This window comes from Stenella coeruleoalba (assembly GCF_951394435.1).
Source record: "Stenella coeruleoalba genome assembly, chromosome: 13".
NCBI classification, from domain to species: domain Eukaryota; kingdom Metazoa; phylum Chordata; class Mammalia; order Artiodactyla; family Delphinidae; genus Stenella; species Stenella coeruleoalba.
In genome coordinates, this window is record NC_137159.1 from 54,389,931 (window position 1) to 54,413,493 (window position 23,563).

General features: G+C 37.7%; 2 protein-coding genes and 1 pseudogene across 10 annotated transcripts in view; 1 reads left to right on the forward strand and 2 right to left on the reverse strand.

Annotated features, from left to right (window-relative positions):
* Nucleotides 1-15,480, forward strand: part of PREPL (prolyl endopeptidase like) — a 57,574-nt gene extending 42,094 nt beyond the window's left edge. For 2 of the 7 annotated variants that reach the window (XM_079940863.1, XM_079940865.1), the window contains 7 exons: nt 369-566; nt 2,915-3,090; nt 5,971-6,187; nt 9,947-10,096; nt 10,502-10,625; nt 11,477-11,550; nt 11,921-12,729. In XM_079940863.1, coding sequence (XP_079796989.1) covers nt 369-566; nt 2,915-3,090; nt 5,971-6,187; nt 9,947-10,096; nt 10,502-10,625; nt 11,477-11,550; nt 11,921-12,010 — 1,029 coding nt within the window. In that variant the 3' untranslated portion in view covers nt 12,011-12,729. Of the gene's footprint in view, nt 1-368; nt 567-2,914; nt 3,091-5,970; nt 6,188-9,946; nt 10,097-10,501; nt 10,626-11,476; nt 11,551-11,920; nt 12,732-14,245; nt 14,928-14,978 lie in introns of those variants that run through there. The other 5 variants (XR_013831046.1, XR_013831047.1, XM_079940862.1 and 2 more) reach the window with 5 other exon arrangements.
* Nucleotides 4,232-6,037, reverse strand: LOC307196129 (sorting nexin-6-like; annotated as a pseudogene). Its single transcript has 2 exons — nt 5,140-6,037; nt 4,232-5,000 (listed from the first exon to the last, which is right to left on the reverse strand). The product of its transcript is annotated as a sorting nexin-6-like (transcript).
* SLC3A1 (solute carrier family 3 member 1) overlaps nt 12,739-23,563 on the reverse strand; it is a 44,464-nt gene continuing 33,639 nt past the window's right edge. For both annotated transcript variants that reach the window (XM_079940867.1, XM_079940866.1), the window contains exons 10-13: nt 23,025-23,220; nt 20,314-20,481; nt 19,185-19,301; nt 12,739-13,187 (exon numbers count right to left, since the gene is read on the reverse strand). In XM_079940867.1, coding sequence (XP_079796993.1) covers nt 12,747-13,187; nt 19,185-19,301; nt 20,314-20,481; nt 23,025-23,220 — 922 coding nt within the window. In that variant the 3' untranslated portion in view covers nt 12,739-12,746. The remainder of the gene's footprint in view (nt 13,188-19,184; nt 19,302-20,313; nt 20,482-23,024; nt 23,221-23,563) is intronic.

The following is a 23,563-nucleotide window of genomic DNA, read 5'->3' on the forward strand; positions in this document are numbered from 1 at the left end:
AGATGTTTCTGGGTTCTGGAATTACTACTTGATTTGCTGTTATTCTTAATCATTTTGCTGTTTCATTGCCCAAGTTTATATACCCCCAAAATAAACTTTTTTATTGAAGGAGACTTCATGTAAATCTAGATTCATGATAAACCATTTTCCTTTACTTTTTCCTTATTTTATTGGTCATTTGCATAGAGTTTTGTTTTTCACTTGAAATATTTTTTGTTGTGCTGAAGTAACCCTTAGATGAGGCATTATGTGATAATGGATAAAAATAAATTTGATGTCCACATCATCTTGTTTGGAGCAGACCCAGAAATTTAATTAATAATACTTAGTGTCTAGATAAAGAGTAAAAATAACTTTTATTTCTTCAGCTCCCACCTTGGGCCTGTGGATTCATAATGGATACAAATTCAGACCCAAAGAACTGCCCCTTTCAGCTTTGCTCTCCTATACGCCCCCCTAAGTATTACACGTATAAGTTTTCAGAAGGTAAACTGTTTGAGGAAACTGGACATGAAGACCCAATCACAAAGACTAGTCGTGTTTTACGTATAGAAGCCAAAAGCGAGGTAAGTCTTTGTGATCCCCACTGTCAGCCTCTGTTTGTTGAAAGGATACTATTTGTCAAGTATTGTGCAATTGCTGGGATTACATTAGCACAGTTTAGTAAAGTGGATCTCACACTCCACAGCAAGACCCAAATGATTTTAGGGGGTACATGGACTTTTTTTTTTAGCTTCTGATACTCATGCATTTATTTTAACATGGATTCGAAAATTTATAACCATCATAGCAAGCCCTTGGTTTCATGTGTTGTGTATATTTGAATATTAAAAGTTGATTTCAAGAAGAAAATAATCAAGTTTCTGTGTAGTTATGACAAAAATTATGAAGGTAGTAAGCAATTGACTAGAGTGAACTAGACTAATATAGACTCCATGCCCTCATGGAGGTTAAATCTAGTGGGGAAGATGCTAGATTTTGAAGAAGTAATTACTAATGTACTGATTGCTGCCAAGGAAGACGTACTGAGTACAGTGGAAACATATGGTAAAGGGACCTTACCTCGTCTGGAGAAATTGGGGAAAGCTTCTCTGAGGAAGTAAGATGATCAAGAGTTAAGCTAGAAAAGGGGAAGGAGGATTCTGTTTTGTGCAGAGGCCCTGAATTGAGGGAGAAATAATGCATTCAAGAAGTATAAAGGAGAACAGTATGGCCAAAGTCTAGCGTAAAAGAGGGAAGATTGTCCGGGGGCAGTGGGAGGTTGGGGAGGTAGTAAGTAGAGAAGAAAATTTGAGCAAATGAGGAACAAATTAATACATAAACCATGGCCTTGAATTTAAGGAATTCTCAGAGCTTAGCACATCATACATCAGATAATTTTGCATGTACTGACAAAGAATGAATCAAAACAGAAGCCTTTTTTCCTTGTGAATTTTTTCTTTAATTCACTGATTTTTTTAAAAAATATCTTGAAGCAAAGACTACTTTAATAACTACTTTATAAAAGCAATACACGCTTATTAGAACAAATACAAAAATATAGAATGTATAAAGTTTAAATGACTACTTTTCAGTCCTATTTGCTGTACTGCATAGAAATAATCATTGTTAATACATTATCACCTTCCAGATTTTGGGGTTTTGTCAACAAAATACATATGTTTAGGCTTTGTTTTGTTTTACAAAGATGGGATTTATACCAGTCTCCCAAAATGTTGTAATTTTACCCCAAATGGAAAGAACAGTGAAGCTAAGCTTTTGGAGAGCCAAGGGATTCTTCGTACCTTAGGGAAGAAGGAAACAACTGCTAAAGGGAAGCTGCTGTAACTACAGGCATTTTTGCACTGCTGATGAACTCAGGGATTCAGGCCATCACGGGACTTGCTACCATCCTTACCTCTTCCTTTTCATAAGTTTTCAACCAATAAGCTTTTCTCTGCTTGTTTAAGTGAAGTTGGGTAGGAGGCAGGAAGATGAACACAACAAGATTATTTTATAGAAATAAATCTGCATCATTTTATAAGAATGAATCTTACTGAGAAGTGAAAATTCAGTTACGGTGAAAATTCAGTTACACTGTCATAACAGGTATAATAATGAGAGGAAGAGTTCTTCCTTATTTGATAACACTCTAGTGCCCCAAAGTGAAGTTTTCAAAATGGGAATGAAAAAAATAGGGAGAGTGGCCTGGTTATATTATTTTCCTTATGTAAACTAGTGCTTTTTCATTAAGTTTCTGTAAGCAGGGTGAGAACCAACATTTTCTACCCTTTTTCTATGAAAGGAAGTCAGTTGAGTGTGAACTACACTGGAGTATAGTTATTTGCCCTAAAAATAATTTAGATGTTAAAATTTATAAAACTTAAACTGCTTTTAAACATTTTAAAAATAAATAGGTCTTTGAAGAGGATGTGGGTGGGTGTTAGGTCAGTAAGAGATTTCAGGTTTTAATGATTGAGAATTCTGACTATTGAGTACAGAAAATTGAGTTGTTAAAACTTCTTTAATTAGCATATTTGTATATATTCAAAGATGAGAAATGCCCGTATGTAACCTGAGGTATAGGAAGAATACCGTGCTAGTATATCTAACCTTGATAGGTATTTTGGCTTGTTGTGAAAGAAAAAAAATTGTTATACTGAGTAGTGAAGAACTCTTTAAAGTCACTTTACTGTCCTGAAAAGCTACATTTCATAAACTGTTTTCAAGCCAGACTCTTGCTGTTCCTTTCTAGTTACTATTATAGGTCAGCAGAGTAGCTGAAAATTAAGGACCTGAGGGATTTTTAGAGACCGTAACTCTTTTGTCTTAATTAAATGAAGTTGGTGCTCAACATCAATAAGCAGCACATAAAATTGGGGTTAAAACTGTTTGAGAAGACTTCTTTACCTGCATAGTAAATCTTCATTTCCAGGATGGAAAATTAGTGCCAATGACTATTTTCCATAAAACGGATTCTGAAGACTTGCAGAAGAAACCTCTCCTGGTACATGTATATGGAGCTTATGGAATGGATTTGAAAATGAATTTCAGGCCTGAAAGGCGGGTGTTGGTGGACGATGGATGGATATTAGCATATTGTCACGTTCGGTGAGTCAACACATTTTGCCTGGAATGTGAGTACTGGAGTATTGTCACATGTTCAAAATAACAGTATATTGGGGAGCAGAAGTTTATTTTCTCATTTGTATTGTTGAATTTGTGTATTCTTAAACCTGTGCTAGTAGAACCTGATTCAGTAACATATTAATTAATCCCAAAAGCAAAAGGGTAGATTTTCTGGATTTTACACCAGATTTTTAGGATTTTTAGAATAGATAAACTAAGCACTGTACTTTCTTAGTTACATTATTATTTCCATTTAATTCTCATGAATTTGGGTTTTTCTAAAATAGCCTCTTAAGCTGGACTCCCTTTTTTCCACTCTTAACTTCCATTTTATTTAAGCTGTTTTCAGGACACAATTAGTATTATATGTTTCTGCTTAAAATTCTTTACCACTTCCCCATCTCCACAATAAAATCCAAATACCTCAGTGCAGTATTTAACGTCCTAATGATTTGGCTTATCTTTGTAGTGGCATCTGTCATCGCTTCCCAAACATGTCCTGCTCTCCAGACATGCACATCCTGCACATCCAGCCTCGCTACATGCTTTCAAATGACAACGTCTTTCCCCTCTGTGCCTTTGCACATGCTGTGTCTTGATGCCTTCCCTTTCTTTGCCCTAGTGGGAACTCACATTCTTCCTTCAAGACTCAGCTTAGATATCACCTCCTTAAAGCATTCATGTTCCTGACTCCTATATATACCCCTAACCTGACAGGTGGATGTTCTCTCCTCTGGTTCTGGTTCTGTTATAGCAGCAACCACATTGCTTGGTAGCTGTTCTCTTTCCCCGCAAAATTATGACCTCCAGGACAGAGGATTCTACTTTTTTATATTTTTAAGGCCTGCATTTAGCACAATGTCTGGTAAACAGTAAGCAGGCACTCAAAGCATATTTGTTGAGTCAGTTTTGTTTTTTTTTAAGGAAGATTTATTTAACAACTAGTCAAAAAATGATACTGTTTTTCCATATTAGGTACTAGAGTCTTGCAAAGCTAACCATTAGATCTATTATAATAGATATTATTGTTTAAATTAGATGATCTTTAAAATCCCTCTTATTTCTAAGATTCTCTATTTTTAAAATTAGAATAAGGTTTCATGACTGACTCATTACTAAATTATGTCACTTAAATTATTAAATCTTTAATATGACACTACCTTTGCATGTTTCAGTTCTGACTCTGCCAGTTCCAGTCATTTTTTCTGAATGCAGCAACTCTTCTTGTCTTAAAATCTCTACGTTCTTGTTTTACAGATACAGATATTTTTTCAAATTTCTGACGGCATAATTGTTGGGACGTTTCTTCCTACAGAACACCTTTATTTTTCACTCTTGCTTTATCCAGTGCTTTATTACCATTTTCATAATCCAGTGGTGACCTAGATCTTAGATAGAGGAGATCCTTAGCTTGAGATTCTCTTAAGTAATATTTTAAAAGGTCAGAAAGTTTGAGGTCCTCATCAGCTGACACTTTTTCTGGTTTTATCAAACAGTTCTGAACCTTTAAGAAAAACTTGCATATATGTAGAAACCTGAGTTCCTAAAGCATATAATGAAGAACCAATTCTACTGTAATCATCTGCAGCGCTTTTGTGGGATCTCATCATCCTGTCAGATTTAGCAGATGCATCCTTAACTCGGTTATGATATTCTAAAAGGAATGTTCGTTCATGCTCAAAGAAATCATCTATATCCTTTACTCAAGAAACAACTACTTCATCTGCTGATTTAACCACATTTTTAAAGAAATCTTCAAGTTTCTCTTTTTTATTTTGTCCTCGCACAGTCAAATGTTGATTATATTCCAGGAAGACACAGAAATTTAAATCTTTCCTCAAAATGAGGTGTGCTGCCACGCAACACAGGAACACTTCATGCACTGCAACGGTCTTTTTTTTTTTTTTTTAACATCTTTATTGGGGTATAATTGCTTTACAATGTTTGCTTTATAACAAAGTGAATCAGTTATACATATGCATATGTTCCCATATCTCTTCCCTCTTGCATCTCCCTCCCTCCCACCCTGGTCTTCTTGAATATTGCCAAATATACTCAGCTTCCAGCTCCTGTTTCATCTTTGTGAATTCTTCCTTTGTCATAGACCCTTCTCGAAGTTTCTGTAGTTTTTCTCTTGAGGCATCAAAATAGGGTCTTGGTGGTGCTTGGAGGGATCATGTAACCTGCATAGTCTTCACTTTCAATGAAGGAATCATGAAGCCAGATAAGTTCCTTGTGTTGTCGAACAACAGAAGACTCATTTTGTTTAAAATTTGGCAATGAACTCTTTGTGTGAACAGTGAATTTTACTTTCTCTCTCTTACTAAGAGCATCAGAAATGTCCACCTGTAGAGCAGCATCACTTTGAAGATCTACATTTATTGCTCTAAGTCCGCGGTCCTCCTCTGAGAGGAAGTCAGGGCTGTCCTGCAGGGTTGGCAGGGCCCGGCACGCCAGGGAAGAGGATGGAGTCGGGGAGGCACAAAGCGAGACATTAGTGCCAGGCCCATGAGGCCCCCATGCCTGCCCCACGCCTGCTGCCCCCCACTGCACGCCCAGGTCTCAGCACAGGCTTGAATCAATTTTTGATTGTTTGTGTCAGGGGTTGGCAAACTTTTTCTCTGAAGAACAAAATAGTAAACATTTTAGGCTTTGCAGGCCACATATGGTCTCTGTTGCATATTCCTGGTTGATATTTTTTTCCCCAACCTTTAAAAATGTAAAAATCCTTCTTAGCTCAAGGGCCATACAAAAACAGGCCTCTGGGGAGATTTAACCCGCAGACTGTAGTGTGCTGACCCTGACCTATATATATCATTTACATTTTTTCCCCACTAAAACTTTTTTGCCCTTTAATTTCAGGGGAGGTGGTGAGTTAGGCCTCCAGTGGCATGCTGATGGCCGTCTAACTAAAAAACTCAATGGCCTTGCTGACTTAGAGGCTTGCATTAAGACACTTCATGGCCAAGGCTTTTCTCAGCCAAGTCTAACAACCCTGACTGCTTTCAGTGCTGGAGGGGTGCTTGTGGGAGCATTGTGTAATTCTAATCCAGAGCTGCTGAGAGCTGTGACTTTGGAGGTAAGTACTCTGCCTCTACGGTTTACAGAATAGGGAGGCGTGAAGTAATAGATGCTCTAAGAAAAATTTTCTGTTACAGTTTTACCATAGCATAGGAGTATAACAAAGCTTTTAAATTTTAAGCATAGAATTACAGCTCTGGGAGAACTTCCCTGACAGTATTCTTTATTGATATTTAAGGATTTCCTCTGAAAGATATTAATGGCTATTCCCACTGATCATTTTTTATTTGTAAGAACATTTAGAGTTGGTGGAAAAGAGACAAAGCATATACGAAACACCAGATCCAGGAAGTCAGGTCAAGCACACTGACTCTGGAATGTGTGAAATCCTTTGACTCTTCTTGCCCATCAACATTTCAGTCCTGGATTTAGGGCCTCTCTGTTTTCACATACTCTATTCTTATTAATGGTCTTTAGGAATATTTTTCTATATTTCAATTGAAATATCTTTTCCTGTTCTGAAAAGGCTCTATAGTCTTTTCCTGATGTCCAAAGTTATGAAATTATAGCCGCTCATTTCACCTCCATCTTTCTTCTGCTTCCTGGTTAGTGTAGGGGAGAAAGAAATTTTCCTCTTCCCTCTAGGTTCTTCTGGCTGGTCTCAGAATTAAATTGACATGAGACAGATTAACAGGAGAAAAATCAAACAAAAGTTTAATAACATGTATACATGGAAGAGACCCAGCAGACTGAGTAACTCACCAAAATGACCAGAATGGTGGCCATGGTTATTCACCTTAAACACCATCTTCAGCTAAAGACGAAAGAGGATGTTAGGGGTAAGACTTCAAGGGGTAGAAGGCAGTTCACATGGAGGTGGAAAAGCAAAAGTTTGATAAACAGATGTTTGCTGGGTTAGCAGAGACCATGGGACACAGAGTGGACTCTGGTCTCTAAGCATTTCCCCACCACAGCTAGTCCATATTTATTATCTGGTGATGTTCCTGTAATACACCCTCTATCTAAATTCTTCAGGCTGTTAGGGAGAATATCAAAGTTTCTTCCTGAGTCTTTTGGGCCTTGATTGTTTTCAGCTTGAAATAATCTGGGGGTGACAAATTTTGTTCTTCTACAATAGATATTCTAGAAGATAATGACTAAGATGGAGAGTAAATTATTTTCAGGTTTTTTTTTTTTTTTTTAAGGGTGTGGGCTATACACTGTGGGCTTGTATTAAGTAAATAACTATTAAATATTCCTGATCTGTACATCTGTTTTTTAATAGAAATACTAAGTATAGAAGGGAAAAAACTCTATGCACAAAGACAATAATGTCAGAATTATAAAGAAAATGCAACTAACCTTTGACTTTCAGAAATCAGAAAGGAGGGCTTCCCTGGTGGTGCAGTGGTTAAGAATCCGCCTGCCAGTGCAGGGGACACGGGTTCGAGCCCTGGTCCGGGAAGATCCCACATGCCACAGAGCAACTAAGCCTGTGCACCAGAACTACTGAGCCTGCGTGCCACAACTACTGAAGCCCGTGCACCTAGAGCCCGTGCTTTGCAACAGGAAGCCACCGCCATAAGAGGCCTGCGCACCTCAACGAAGAGTAGCCCCCGCTCGCCACAACTAGAGATAGCCCGCATGCAGCAAGGAAGAACCAACACAGCCAAAAATAAATAAATAAATTTTTTAAAAAGAAAGAAATCAGAAAGGAAATAATCAGAAATATATAAGAATATTTATCCCACATTGCTTGTAATAGTGAAGAATTGGAGGTAACGCAGTTATCCCACAATTCATTCAAAGTTTGGAGCCCATTATGTCTGACTGGTAAACCTAAGTCATGTGGCTACTCTCACTCTGAGGGAAAGCTGGGAAAGGAACTATCTGGCATTTAGCTCCTCTACAGTGAGAGGCAGGCTGTCTTGTAAGGTTAGGGATATTCCAAATGCAGAAAAGGAGCTAAGATGCTAGGAAGCCAAAAAGAATTGCATTTGCCCATATTTGCTTAATGTTAATAAAAGAGAAAGCTGCAAAACATGTTAACAGAAGATCATATAACTACATGAACAAAGCAGCTCCCATTTTATTAAATGTTTTAATACTGGTTATAAGCCAATGAGTGATATTCTTTTTCAACTTGGATAATTTTCAGATTTTCTTCAATTAGCATTTATTACCTTTTTATAATGTAAAATGTCCAACTGAGTTTATTCATGTGTAGTTGGGGTTTTATTTTTAAATTTTAATTTATTTTATTTATTTTTAGCTGCGTTGGGTCTTCGTTGCTGCATGCAGGCTTCTCTAGTTGTGGCAAGCGGGGGCTACTCTTCCTTGCAGTGGTGGGCTTCTCATCGTGGTGGCTTCTCGTTGCGGAGCACGGGCTCTAGGCACGTGGGCTTCAGTAGTTGTGGCACGTGGGCTCGGTAGTTGTGGCTCATGGGCTCTGGAGTGCAGGCTCAGTAGTTGTGGCACATGGACTTAGTTGCTCAGAAGCATGTGGGATCTTCCTGGCCCAGGGCTCGAACCCATGTCCCCTGCATTGGCAGGTGCATTCTCAACCACTGCGCCACCAGGAAAGCCCTTATTTTTAAGTTTTAATTGTAGTAAAATAACATAAAATTTACCATCTTAACCTTTTTTTTTTTTTTTTTTTTTTTTTTGCGGGACGTGGGCCTCTCACTGCTGTGGCCTCTCCCACTGTGGAGCACAGGCTCCGGATGCGCAGGCCCAGTGGCCATGGCTCACGGGCCCAGCCACTCCGCGGCATGCAGGATCCTCCCGGACCGGGGCACAAACCCGCGTCCCCTGCATCAGCAGGTGGACTCTCAACCACTGCGCCACCAGGGAAGCCCCGATCTTAACCATTTTTAAGTGTGTTCAGTTCAGTAGTGTTAAGTACACTCAACGTTGTTGTGCAACCAGTTTCCATAACTCCTCATCTTACAAAACTGAAACTCTGTACCCATTAAATAGCAACTCCCCAATTTCCCCTTCCTCTGGACCCTGGGAACCACCATTCTAGTTTTCTATGAATCTGACTACACTGAGGTACCTCCTATATAAATGGAATCGTACAATGTTTTATGTCTTTTTTTTCTTTTATATATGTCTTTTTATAACTGGTTTATTTCACTTAGATAATGTTCTCAACGTCTATTGTGTTGTAGCAGGTGTCAGATTTTCCTTCTTTGTAAAGCTGAATTTCATTGTATCATTGTATTTATATTTTGCTTATCCATTCATCTATCAGTGGACACTTGGGTTATGTCCACCTTTTGGGTATTGTAAATACTGCTGTGAACAGGGGTGTACTCTTCAAGACCCTGCTTTCATTTCTTTTGGATATATACCTAGGAATAGAATTACTGGATCATATGATAATTCTAAGTTTAATTTTTTAAGAAACCAACATACTCTCTGCACCATTTTACATGCCCACCAGCAGTGCACAATTGTTCCAGTTTGTCCACATCCTTGCCAACACTTTTTTTTCTTATAGTAGCCTAATGGATGTGAGGTGGTGGCATTTATTATGTGAATAAAAGAAACAAAACTAAAGGCAAAAATTGGGAAATTGGAAGATAAATCCTTTGTCATTTAAGGAGTCTGAATACCTTAAAAGCCAGTTATAAATCACAGACCTTGGTTACAGACTGGCTAATAAATCTGGCTCCTGGGAATGTACATAACTTCTTGAGCTTTGTTCTGTGATGTCAGCATGTATATTCATAAAGTATAGTATTTTTCTGAAACTCATTTTACCAGTTTATTAATTGAAGTTTAAATTTCTCTGGCTTTTTTTTTTTTTAAGGCACCTTTCTTGGATGTTCTCAACACCATGATGGACACTACACTTCCTCTGACATTAGAAGAATTAGAAGAGTGGGGGAATCCTTCATCTGATGAAAAACACAAGAACTACATAAAACGTTACTGTCCCTATCAAAACATTAAACCTAAGGTAGTGAAAGACAGTTATGATATACTATGCTGAAGTGATAGAGAGAATAATGAAAAGGATATTTACCCGAGCCAAAGCAGGGATTTAGTAAGGCCTTAGATTGTTTCTCCTTATAATACTCACCTTTCAGCCCCTTCTCTGCTCATACTCCATGTTTGTTTCAACTTAATAGCTCAGGAGACTAGATTCAATAAGATCAAGGTCTCACTAGTCAAGAAAAGGTTATTCCAGGTAACAAGTAGTCTAGTATTGTGATGCCACATATCTCTCAAGAATATCAAATGAGAAAAAAAGTTCTAGCACTTAGGGAAAAAGAAATTGGAGGTAATTATTTTTCATAATCCATAAGGTGGAAAGGGACCATAAGGAATAATATAAATTCTTTGTACATCTCTTTTCTTTCAGCATTATCCTTCAATTCACATCACAGCTTATGAAAACGACGAACGTGTACCTCTGAAAGGAATTGTAAACTATACTGAGAAACTCAAGGAAGCCATCGTGGAGCATGCTAAGGACACCGGGGAAGGTAGGAGACCACCTGGGAGCAGGGGACGTAGCTACATGGACTGTCACCTTCAGTGTACTGCTCAGAGTAGTACTGCAGACCAAATCAGTCACCCATGATTTTAGACAAATCAGTTTTTCCTGTGTCAACTACCCATTTGAAGCAAATGTAATAACTATAACTGCCTCGCCTGTTTTTCAAAGGACAGCATTAAAATAAGGTAGGCAACGCACAAAGAAAAAAGTAAATTTAAATATCTACATAACTTGGAGGTGTACTATCATACCGTATCATATCATTCATTCTTTAACAAAATTAATTGAGCTGTTATTCTTGGGAATCTCTAAAAACAAATTCTGAAGTTTTTGCTCTGCAGCTTCAGTGCCCAAACTAGCAACTTTAATTTTCTCTAGATCTTTCCATTTTATTAGACAAGAACTCTTACTGTTTTTCCTTGCCAAGACATGCCAGGACCTTCTGGGCTCAGGGTTGGAGGGTCTCACATACAAGTTTCCAGACAGTTGCCCTGTATTCAGTTCTGTATCTCACTTTCACTCATTGCTATAGTTGGTGTTTCCAGGTCACAAGGCTCTCAGATTCCGTAAGACCGATTGGCTTCCTTCTCCATGTAGCCCTGTAGTCTCTTCCATCCAGCTTCCTCTGCCTCTGGGCCTCCTCCTGCTTTTCCTGTTTCAAGAATTTGTTTTCTACTGCTCTCCCCAACTCTCCTGTCTTCATTGTTGGTGGTGGTCGTGGCTTATGCCTTTCTGCTTCGCTGTTATTTTAATAGAGTGCTTGGAAGGAGCCGGGTGAAATGGGTGGGTCTCAGTTGGCCGAAACCTTCTAATTGTTTCATATGTTAACTGTTTCAGGTTATCAAGCCCCCAATATTATTTTAGATATTCAGCCTGGAGGCAGTCATGTGATTGAGGATTCTCACAAAAAGGTATGCTATCAAGCCCCTTTAAGTTGACAGATCCCCAATTAGTGATGTGTTGTACTCAGCCTTTCAGTGGTTACAGCAGGGTTTGTGCCGGCTGCTTCACCAACTGTCAGGTCTATGGCTGAGACCTGAGGGGGAAGGAAGAACTCAGAGTCAATAAAGAGAAAAGGTACTTGATACAGGAGCTCTGTCAGAGAAAGTAGTTGAATCTCAGTTGTGGGGAGCCTTCTGCCTCTGTGCCAAATAAAAAGTACCTTTGCCATAAATTGCTGACTTCAGGGTTAGGTGAAGATGGATGGACAAGGAGAGACTTGAACACTGGAGTTGTACCACAAAGGCCTTCTATCTAATTTTTTAAATGTGTTTCTTTTAGATTACAGCCCAAATTAAATTCCTGTATGAGGAACTTGGACTTGACAGCACCAGTGTTTTCGAGAATCTTAAGAAATATCTAAAATTCTGAAATGCTGCATTCAGTGGAAATTGGAAACACACTGAAGTATTTCATAGTCATATTTCCAGTTACATTAACAAAAGTGAGTTTTTTAAGTTAGTAAATAATTTTTAAAATTTGCTTCTCTGTCCAGATTTTGTTTTGTATACAGCTCACTTGCTTATACCGTTGTCTCCATTGATGCACACGCCCCTTAACCTAGGAAAGTAGTTTTCAAACCATGCTCTGTAGAAGGACATAGAGAAGGGAGTGAAGGAAGGATTGGTGACAGCAGAACTTTCCCCTTTCCCGCATCAGAACAGGTTTGTTTTACTCTGATTTTCTTTGAACAGTTTACAAATCAAGGTCCTGCTTCTTTGCTAGTGAACATTTTTAGATACTCTAGCAGTTAAGTCATCCTCCAGTTTCTGTACCTGCATTTTATGGAAGAAGATGATATTCCTCACATTAAAATTCATTAGATCTCTCTAATATTCTGGAGTCCTAAGGTGCTCTGATCATCTCTTATTGATGCTAACTCAAAAAAATTACAAGTTCCTGCAAGGGATAATTTTCTTTTAAACACTTTATTATTCTTGAAAAACATTTGAGAACCTATCCTAAAGCAGTTTCACTCAAGCTACAGAAATATCTAAGAATTACCGATCATAAAGTTCACCCAGCAGCATGCTGCTGTACGTGAAGTTACTGCAAATGCTTACAATAGAACAGAATGCCAGCGTCGCCATCTCTTTCACAGAGGTGCCTAACACAAGCTGTACAGTATGTTCAATACACTGGAATAGCATGCCCGGTTGGAAACAAAACATCTATCTTGGAATGCTGTTTGGTGATGAAGGAGATTCCTCGTGTTGTATTCAAGGATGAGTCCTTCTCCTTTGTCCAGTGTAATGGCATGCGTATCAACTTCACGGCCTTTGTAGGCAGAATTGGTACTTAACCTTATCCTTACTCTTGTGGGAATATCTGAAATCATTTCCTTTAGATTTAGCGGTGATAATTCTCCAAAATTCAGAACCATGAGGAAGACTCTGTCTATGCCGTCCAGCTCTCTTGTGTACACAACAGAGTGGTTGTCATTCCTCAAGTAGCAAAACCAGCCCCTGCTGAGGAGCAGCTCATTGGCATGAAGCAGACTTAATTCTTGATATAACTTCAGTGCTGATCTGGGCTGAGTCTTTTGGACCTATTTTTTTAAAAAAGAATATTCACATAAATGTTTGATTCTAAGAGTATCAAATAAGGAATTATTTCCCCAGAAAACTTGCTTCTATTTTAACCCTTAAAACAACTACCAACTTTTAAGTATTAATAAGTAGGTAAGAATAGTTTATTTAACTACCGATAGAAACTACAAATTCAGGGTTTCACCTTGTCTGGGAGTGACTGCTGCGTGCACAGTTCTCTGCTACATCTTGGCCAGAGCTGATGTAGAGGCCAAATTTGACTCCACTAAATGTCCGTGTTTAAGTTAATGGATATTTAACTTGCCTAAAGAAAGTCCCTTTATGCTATATTTAACTGGCAGAAAAGCAGCCATCATGGCCATGGACTCCGAGCACCTCTGGTGAACTGGAGCTTCTCTGTTCTCTTCTGTAGAATAATGTGTAGGTTGGTGTAACATTAACAGATGCTAATTATGAACAGAAAATTGCAGAAACGGATGCAAAGCAAAATGCTGCCTAAAGTGAAAGTTAAAATATGCCCATTAAAGAAGATTGGGGTTAATTTTAACAGCTGTATAAAATATACATAATTTAATGTACTTTTCTTGTTTTCCTTTAACATTTTAAGCATCTTGTTATATTAAATGTCATTTTAGTGGCAGAATAATATTCTAATGAATAGTTATACGATACTTAATCATTCCCTTTCATTTTGACATTCAAGTTTCTAATATGCTTCCCCCATATTTGGATTATTTATTTAAGATATAAATATCAGAAAAACAATTATTATGTCAAGGAGTATGGATACTTGATACATAATGCCAAATTTGTCTTCATAAAAGCTGTTGCCAAATCAGTGATAGCATTCATTTCATTGTAGTCTTGCCAGCCATGTTGACCTCAGAGGTACTGGTGGGTGGTTGGGGCAGGTGCGTAATGTGTGGTGTTTAGTGAATATCTAATGAATGTCTGAAAAAAATGTTTATTCTGTGTTTATCAGGTACAAAGGTGTTTATGGTACATGTATATGGTATATGTATATGACTTGTCAAATTACTACTAACGTTTTCTATAGCCTTAGATAATGCATGAAAAAGCATACTTCAGTGCCACTCACATAAGAAGTGCCCAGTAAGTGTTAACTATTATTTTTGTCTACTTCATTTACCACTTTCTAGAAGTATGTTGAAGTGTCTCTCTGTAATTGTTGATTTATCAGTTTTTAATTGCATTTCTCATAGTACTTGTTTTATACATTTTGAAGGTATTGTTAGATGCATAGATTCATGATTTATAGGGGAATGTTCTTTCATCAGTTTTTGAAAATCACCTTTGTCTCATGCTTTTCATATTGAATTCTATTTTGTCTGCTATTAAATATTTCCACACCTGCTTTTTGTAACTATATTTTTTTAAATAGAAAATTGCATGCATACAATATAAAATTCAATTATAAGAATAATATATAAATGGTTTTCTTCAACACTATCCCCTAGCTTCCCATTTTCTCTCCCAGAGATAGACGCTATAATTGTTTATATTCTTTCATTTTATGTTTCATATGAAATACATTCTGTGCCTATGCAGACATAGGTAGACATACTTTTCCCTTGTTTACACAAATAGTGGCATGTTACCATTATGTACGCTGTTTTTTTAATTATTTAGTACATGTTAGAGGTGGTCTCTTATCAATGCACAGAGAACTCCCTCATTCTTTTTCACAGCTGCATACTTGTCTCTCATATAGATTAACCATAATTGATTCAACTGGCTTTCTATTGACGAAATATATAAATCATTTCCAGAGTCTTCTGCTATTAAGAACAGTGCTCCACAATCCCACTACTGGGCATATACCCTGAGAAAACCATAATTCAAAAAGAGTCATGTACCACAACGTTCATTGCAGCTCTATTTACAATAGCCAGGACATGGAAGCAACCTATGTGTCCATTGACAGATGAATGGATAAAGATGTGGCACATACATACAATGGAATATTACTCAGCCATAAAAAGAAACGAAATGGAGTTATTTGTACTGAGGTGGATGGACCTAGAGACTGTCATACACAGTGAAGTAAGTCAGAAAGAAAAATAAATACCATATGCTAACACATATATATGGAATCTAAAAAAATAAAAAATGGTTCTGAAGAACCTAGGGGCAGGACAGGAATAAAGATGCAGACGTAGAGAATGGACTTGAGGACACGGGGAGGGAGAAGGGTAAGCTGGGAAGAAGTGAGAGATTGGCATGGACTTATATATACTACCAAATGTAAAATAGATAGCTAGTGGGAAGCAGCCGCATAGCACAGGGAGATCAGCTCGGTGCTTTGTGACCACCTAGAGGGGTGGGATAGGGAGGGTGGGAGGAAGACGTAAGAGGGAGGAGATATGGGGATATATGTATATGTATAACTGATTCACTTTGTTATAAAGCAGAAACTAACACACCACTGTAAAGCAATTATACTCCAATAAAGATGTTAAAAAAAAATACCAATTGGATAGGTTAAAAATGTTATATAAATTTATATTTCTTTTAAAAAAACAGTGCTGCAGTAGAGATCCTTGAATTTTCCACATGTGCAAGTATTCCTAGATACAGATATCTAGGAATGAAATTACTAAATTAAAGGGTATGGTGCATTTTTTTGTTTTGAAAGCTACAGCCAGGTGGCAAGGTTTGTTTTTGTTAGCATTTGCCTGTAATATCTTTATTTTAGTTCTTTCTCTGTCCTTTTGTTTTAGCTATATCTCTTATGTCAGATTTTCTTTGTTTTCTAATCTAAGAGTTTATATCTTTTAATAGGTGAATTTAACCCATTCATATCTGTGATTACCATATGTTTAGACATAATCCTGTAGCCTTATTTTTTATTTTAGTTGTACTAATGTTTTATTTTAGTTGTACTAATGTTTTATTTTCTTCCTTTTTAGCTTTTTATTGGATCAATTGGTTTTCTTTATGTAATTTTTTTCCTTCCAGTATCGTTCAAAAATTACACATTTGTGTCTTTTCTTCTGATGGTTACCCTTAAAACTGTAATAACCATTTAAAACATATGTTTTTCAACATACAGAGCAGTGCTGTCCAGTAGAACTTCCTGCAGTGCCAAAAGTTCTGTTTCTGTGCTGTACAATATGGTAGCCACTAGCTACTGAGCACTTGAAATGTTGCTAGTGTGAAACAGGAACTGAACTTTTAATTCTGTTTTAGTAGTCACAGTGGTTAGTGGCTACTGGACAGCTCAAATCTAGAGTGAGTTACTGTTTCCATCCTTGTAAAGTGCATTAGCCTGCGCACATGTGCCTTTGCTCACTCAAACACACACACACACCCTCCCTGCCACCACTTCCCAAATAGAAAGAAATCACTAAGATTTTTACTCCAGAATACCTTATTTTACATTATGTATCAAAAATTATTCATCCTTAAGTTTTGTCGGTTCCTTTCCTCACTATGTTTTATACATCATGTCCACCTTTTAGATTCCTTTTTGGTTTTGTTGGAGTCCCCAATTTCTCTTTCAGAAACTGGCTATATATGGTAAAATTTGGGTCCTTGCTTTTCCATCTCTGTTTTGCTCCTGAATGCTAGTTTGAATGGATATAGGATTCTTTGTTTAGAATCAAGTTTCCATTACAACTTTGAAGGTAAAGTTCTAATGTGTTTTAGTATCGAGTTGAGAAGTCTGATGACAGTCCAATCTTCAGTCCTTTTCTCAGGCAATCTACTTCCGAGTTTGGTTTCTTTCTGTATATTTTTAGGTTTTCTCTTTATTAGTCTCTGTTCTTTTCTAGAATTTGTTTTTTGTTATATGTTGGAATTTCTAGATTTATTCTCCACATATCAAAAATTTTCTCTTTATACTGTTAACTTCTTTGCCTTTTTGTTTTCCATTTCCCTTGGAATATCAATGTCTTTTGTTACATGCAATGCAAATGAAAAGCCCTTTATTATTGCTATCAATTTACTATGGTGTTTCGTATTTTGATCGTGTATTAAAATATAATCATGTTGTGCTCTAAAAAGAAAAAACTTCTTTGTCTTTTTACAGTACACTTTGGGGTAAACCCTTGAGTCAGTTTTCCAGCACACTAATTAGAACTTCTATTTTATTGTTTATTTTGACAATATTTTCATATTTCTAAGATACCTAATCACTTCTTTAAAAGAGTGCTACATAAAACAAGGGCTACATAAAACAATAGTCTCTCAGGGAGGGAGCAGTTTTACTAATAATGAAGTCTTATGTTACATTTTCTTCGCTTTCTACAATGTTTTGTTAGGAATGGTGTTTCTCTTTCATGGCCTTAATTTTTCTCAAATGTAGTGTGATTTTTGGTGATTCATTTCCTTTTGTATTTGATACTCCTTGTTTGCCTGTCTTCAGTTGCCTGCCTCTACTAACTGTGAGAAGCCAACTTGGAGGTATGTCTGGTTTGTCTTTGGGGTGTAGGGGTTCTTTTCCTGTTTAATGGTGACCAGCTACCTAGGGTCCTACCCTCCTTTTAAGGCCTCTGTGAACTGAGGAGTAAAAACTCTTACTTTGGAGATCATTCCTCAGTGAATCATCCCAGGGAATTAGGTTTTCTTCTCCGTTTCTTTCTTCGACTGTGCTTGTAGAAGTTTAACACTATTTCAAGCTTTGCTCTACTCATTCAACACGAGTATGATCACCAAACAGGCCCTGAGTTTTTTCCTCAGGCAAATTCTGGGGCAGCCAATTGCAGCGGTGGATGAATTCCTGCAGTGCTCTCACCTGTACCTGTCAGTGCTGTTTTCTCCTGTGTATTTTAGATTATGGTTTCTATGCTCTTGTTTCTTTGTAATCTTAATTTTACTTTCTATCTTCTAGAAAGTACCTAAATTCTCACCTTGTTCTAGAGCTATTATGGAGGTGTTTTATTAAAATGGCATTGCCTGGGACTTCCGGTTATTTGATTATGGTTTAGCATCCCTCCAAGCATTACTCATGATCATTTTAACGACCTGACTGATCTGACCATTATTTTAATTTGCATTTACATTTTTCCATCTTTGCTGCTGTACTTTTTTATGTAGGATTTCTTACACATTGGATTCAAATTGGCCTATGGGAATATTTTGGACATTTGGATGTAATGAAAATCAGTAAGTGCACTTAATCCAAAACACAAATGTTAATATACAATTTTTGTGTTTCAAGGACCTATGACCATAAAAAACAAAGTTATCACTGGGGTGCTTGGATCAGGGAGATGTGGGAACCAGGAGGGTTTGCCTGAAGTTCCGTATCAGAATAATCTGGGGATTGTTTTCAAAATACTTAGTAGATGCTATAAAACTTGTATCCTCATGTGATGCCAGTAATTTCTCTCCCCATTAAATAGTTCAGATTGTTTTCCAGTGAAAACACCTGAAACTCACCTGAAGCCATTTCACATTTTTCTGGTCTAAGGAAATGTGTTTAGCACTTTGCTGGAATTAATGCCTTCCTGTTTAAGAAATTTGTTTGCTGAACTTGGCTAAGTTGATCACCATGAGAACAGAAAATAGTATAGGCAAAAGCTGAAGGGTATGCTTTTCCAGAACAGCTACTTTTAGGGATTATTCATGCTTCAGTTTCTGTAGGTAAACAGCCTGCTCTCAAGAATCTTACCCTCGATTGATTGATCTCCTACTTTCTTTCCTTCCTTTGGGGGGTGGAATGGAGAAAGGATAGCAGGCTTGCTGGAAGCCCTCCATAAAATGTTCTTAATATTTCATAGCTCAAAGTCATTCCAATGAAGAGTTGTGTATTCTGTATGATACTTCAGATGGTACACTTCTGCACCAGTTTGTATTTCCACAAAAACATGATTTACAAACTCCTTAAAAATGAAAACTGCAAAAGAAGTCTATGTGATTGATTTAAAGAGCATCAGTTAAGGTTTTAGACAACTCAAGGTGAGTGTATGTTGTCAGCAACATGAACTAATTTCCTGTTCTGGAGTTAGCATGAAATTTTCATTGATACTTACATCAACATTCACAGTGTGGTAATCTGAACTGGTGGGTAACCAGGTGTGATTGCCTTCAGAAAAACCAGCATTTGAGCTATTGTCCCACTGCATTGGTGACTTTGAGAGAAGAGTATCCTATGTCAAAAGACCATAAAGAAAAAAAACAGTGGTCTGGTTATTTAAAAGAAATGTAATTTGGCCATGATTTACTTCAGAAGTATTTAATTCCCTATATTTCTCAGCTAGTACTCAAATTCATAGCATTCATAACGAAAAGGCCTTAATATTCAGTACATAAACCAGTTTTACACTTTCAATTGGAAAATAGTTAATGACATCTTGAGTGTAAATAAACTACTAACAACATTGATACATGCTTGGAATCTTTGCTGCTTTTCCCTAAAAATGAGTGATGTAGGATTTCAAAATGTGCCATTTACAAACTCATTATAATGTGATACAGTGATCGGTGAATTCAGGCATGCAGCCATGCACAGGTGAGCCTAGACTGTATCCTTTTTAGCCTGGTTATCGCATGAGTGCACACACAAATTTAGGAGCTTAAATAGAAAAGGTTTCATTGTGACTAAATATTAGGGAAATTGGATCTCACCATTGAAAGCTAACCATACAAATTATAGCTTCAAGGTCTTTCATCTGCCCAGCAACACAATTGTGAGATCCATAGCCTCAAACAAAAAACAAAATTTAAACTTCTCAGGCCTAAGGCTGTCCATTACATTTGTTAGCACAAGGATTCTTCCTTTTATGTTATGGCCAAGCGAGATCTAGCAATACAGACAAGCACTATAATAAATGTTCTTAACTCCATGTTTCAGGTAGAGGGCATTCGAAACTCAAAACGTGGCGTCTTAAATTTTAGTGCACCTGAGAATCAGCTGGAAAACATCTTTGAAATGCAGATCCTGGGCTCTACACAAGAAATTCAGTTGTGTGGCTCAGCAAGCAGCATTTTTAACAAGCTCCCCAATCAAGAAAGCTGGAAATTTCTCACTGCCTAACAAACAGTGAGAAACAAAAGCTAAGTAATCACGATTTTCAGCAGCAGAATAGAAATAGTAAGTTTTCTGATTTGGCAAAAAAATGAGGATTTGGTGTGGTGCATGGTTAAGTTATATTAACTTACAACATCATAGGTTTCATTGAGATTTGTGGCTAAAATATTTCTCATTCCTATTTCTTCCCCGTAGTAAGTTATGGGAGTTCCAGGCAGTGTGAACACAAGCATGTTCATGATGTTGACATATTGTTTCCCCAGACGAGAAGTCAGCCGGTCATTGTCTGGTCCGCCAGTCTGAAAGGCAGATACTTTATTTTAAGAGCACAGCTCTATACAGAGTTTGCTGAAAGATTTACCCTATTTCACAAAAAGTCCACCAGGCAGAAAAACATGGTTAACCATGGGTACCTTCGTATCAGCAAGCCTGCAATGGAGTCCTAACCAGTTCCTTGCTGTACAGTTGACCATCTGACTGACTTGGCCATTATGATCAACAAAATGGTGATAACAGCTTACTTCACATTCATATTGCAAATAAGATGAAATGTAGGAGGGTACATACTAATATTTTTGCACGTTTGGATAAGAGAATATTGACAGGAAAGGAAACAAGTGTTTCCTCCAAGGAGGGAACAGGTGGAGGGGACCAAGGTGAGAGAAAGACTTCTGATCTGTCCCTTTGTGTGTGTGTGATTTTTGAAGTATTCAAAAAATTAAGTTAAAAGGTAAATCAACTTTTACAAAAATATTTACAGTCTAAGAAGAAATTTTGTACAGGACTTTGTATTTTTAAATATATTTCTTTGTTAAATGTTCTGATTACATATTTTAACATCTAGTCCTTATTTAAGAGTTTATTTAAATCACCTAACCTTTCCATTTTACAAATGATGAAACAAGCTCTGAGAGACTGCATCATTTATTCAGGTTAAGGTCATGAGGCAGAACCAGCCTTTGAACTTGAGTCTGAGAATATGAACTTGGTTGTTAGAATTCAGGAAAAAGGGAGCTTGCTTTTTTATTCTTTAGATTTACTGAAACTGTCTTTACAATTATCTTTTTATAGACCATTGTATTTTTCTATTTTTATGGCCAGAAAATTAGGTCAAACTTTTCCACCGTTTATTCTTTTCATTATCTCAAAAGCATCTGACAAGAAACCCTGTGATTTCTCAAGTCTTCTGAACCTAGATCACTTTTCTTTCTCAGAACTGAAATCAAGATTAGCATTGGACAGAGATCAGGGCCTCTCACAGGCTGAGATCCAGTTGCCTATGATATGAGACTTTGAGTATATGAAAAAACGTGCTACATTATAAAATTTGTATAGAGAGGGGGTACTTCTGGAATGGTGGAGTAAGGACCTCCAAAAATCTCTAGCATGAAAGCAAGGAGAATGCTGGCAAAAACTGTAAAAATCCACTTTTTCAGAACTTGGAAATGAAAGGCTTACAACAATACAAGGAGTGTTCAAGAAAAACAGCTGGATCTCAGAAGAGCAAGCTTTGTATCATTTTAACTGGCCATAATCTCATGCCCCTCCCCTCAGATTCAAGATAGCCTTGAAAACCAACAGAAAATGTAAAACCCAGCAGCCTAGTAGCCACTGGAGGACCAAAATAGGTTTTGAGTTCATCAAAAGCTCCATCTCTAGAGAACTGGCACTGTTCGACCTTTCTAGCAGCTCACTTTTGGTTGGGTTTTTTCTTTATCTGATCTGACTCAAAGCTAACTGTGCAGATTGTCTTATCCCCAAGGCATTTGCCAAAAACAATCAGCAGCAATTGATTATCAATACTTGCCTGAGGTGGTGTTACCAACCTGGGCTAAACAGAGACTGACCAAAAAACTTTAAAGTTAGGAATAAGATGACCATAAAGGGCTTTGAAAGGCTCTGACATTTTCCTGGAATCTAGAAGCCTACACACATGCACAGGGCTGCACAGGTAGCCAGGGAAGCCCCAAGAATCTAATCTCTCCCCTCTGGCTAACCCTGAAACTCAAGCAGAAAGGAAAGACTAAGGCGGAGCTGTAAGCTGCCTGCCAAAGTGTTGAAAGCATGCCCACCCCGCACACAGCCCTCAGCAAAGGCTGGGAGACTTACAGGTTCAAGGCATCTAAGGAATCTTTAACAATCACTAGCTGACCAAGCAGAGACTTCAGTGGTCACACACAACAAGTAACACAGATATTACAGAATTAATCCAAGAAAGTCACTGAAGAAACAAAACACTGGAGAGGGGAGAATGTGATTTCCAAAATTTCTATACTTACTATTTAAAATATCCAGTGTTCAACAACAAAAAAGAATACAAGACATGCAGAGAACCAGGAAAGTATGGCCCATACAGAGGGGAGAAAAGCATCAACAGAAAAGTTGGCTGAGGAAACCCAAACATTGGACTTAGTGGACAATGACTTTAAATCAGCTCTTATACGTGTGTTCAAAAACTAAACAACATCTACAGGATTCTTTAAAAGTATGCGAACAATGCCTTATCAAATAGATACTGTCAATAAAGAGAAATTATGAAAAAAATTACAGTTGAAAAATACAATAAAGGAAGTGAAAAATTCCCTAGATGGGCTGGACAGATTTGAACTGGCCAAGGACTCAGCAAATGAGACAGACCAGTTGAAATTATCTAGTCTCAGAACCAGAAGGAAAAGAATGAAGAATGACAAGAACCTGGTCAGGAGCTGGGATGCATCTGGCTCACTAAATCACAAAATGAAGGAAAGGTGAAGGTCACTTAGAGACAAATGTGCCCCTTGTTTCAGAGGACTACTCAGCAAGCACACCAGCACCGTATGCTGAGCTGCGCATAAGGACTTACCATCCAGTTAGGCCATTTTCCTTCTGGCATGTTTTCCATCCAGGATGTGATAACCTCAAACACACTGTTCCCAGAAGGCATGTCTAGTTTACCGAGGTAACTGTTGAAGGGAAAATCTGCTTCTTGGATAAAAGGCAGACCGTAGTACATCATGGTCTTGGCAATGTTCTCTCCATGGGCTTCAATCCCCATGAACCTGTAAGAGTTGGCAGTGCAGTGACATCAGGGCCTGTCAGGAGACTGGGAAAGTGCTTTGCAGCTGCTGTGTCTCATGGACAGGATGTTGGGAGGTGAATGCATACTGTTAACAGTATTGGCTAGGGCTCACTAGGAAGCAGAATCAAGCCAGATGACTAAGAAATGGCACACTGGGTCACCTGGCAGTTTCTCATATTAAACCCAAAGACTAGCTTAATACTAACCCATGTCTAAAAGAAACACGTTTGGATCTCAGTCAATACTGTTCTTTTCCTTCTAACTCTGAATGAAACTCAGTAACTTGCAGGAAGACTTTATTTAGCAATTCTCATCACTCCACT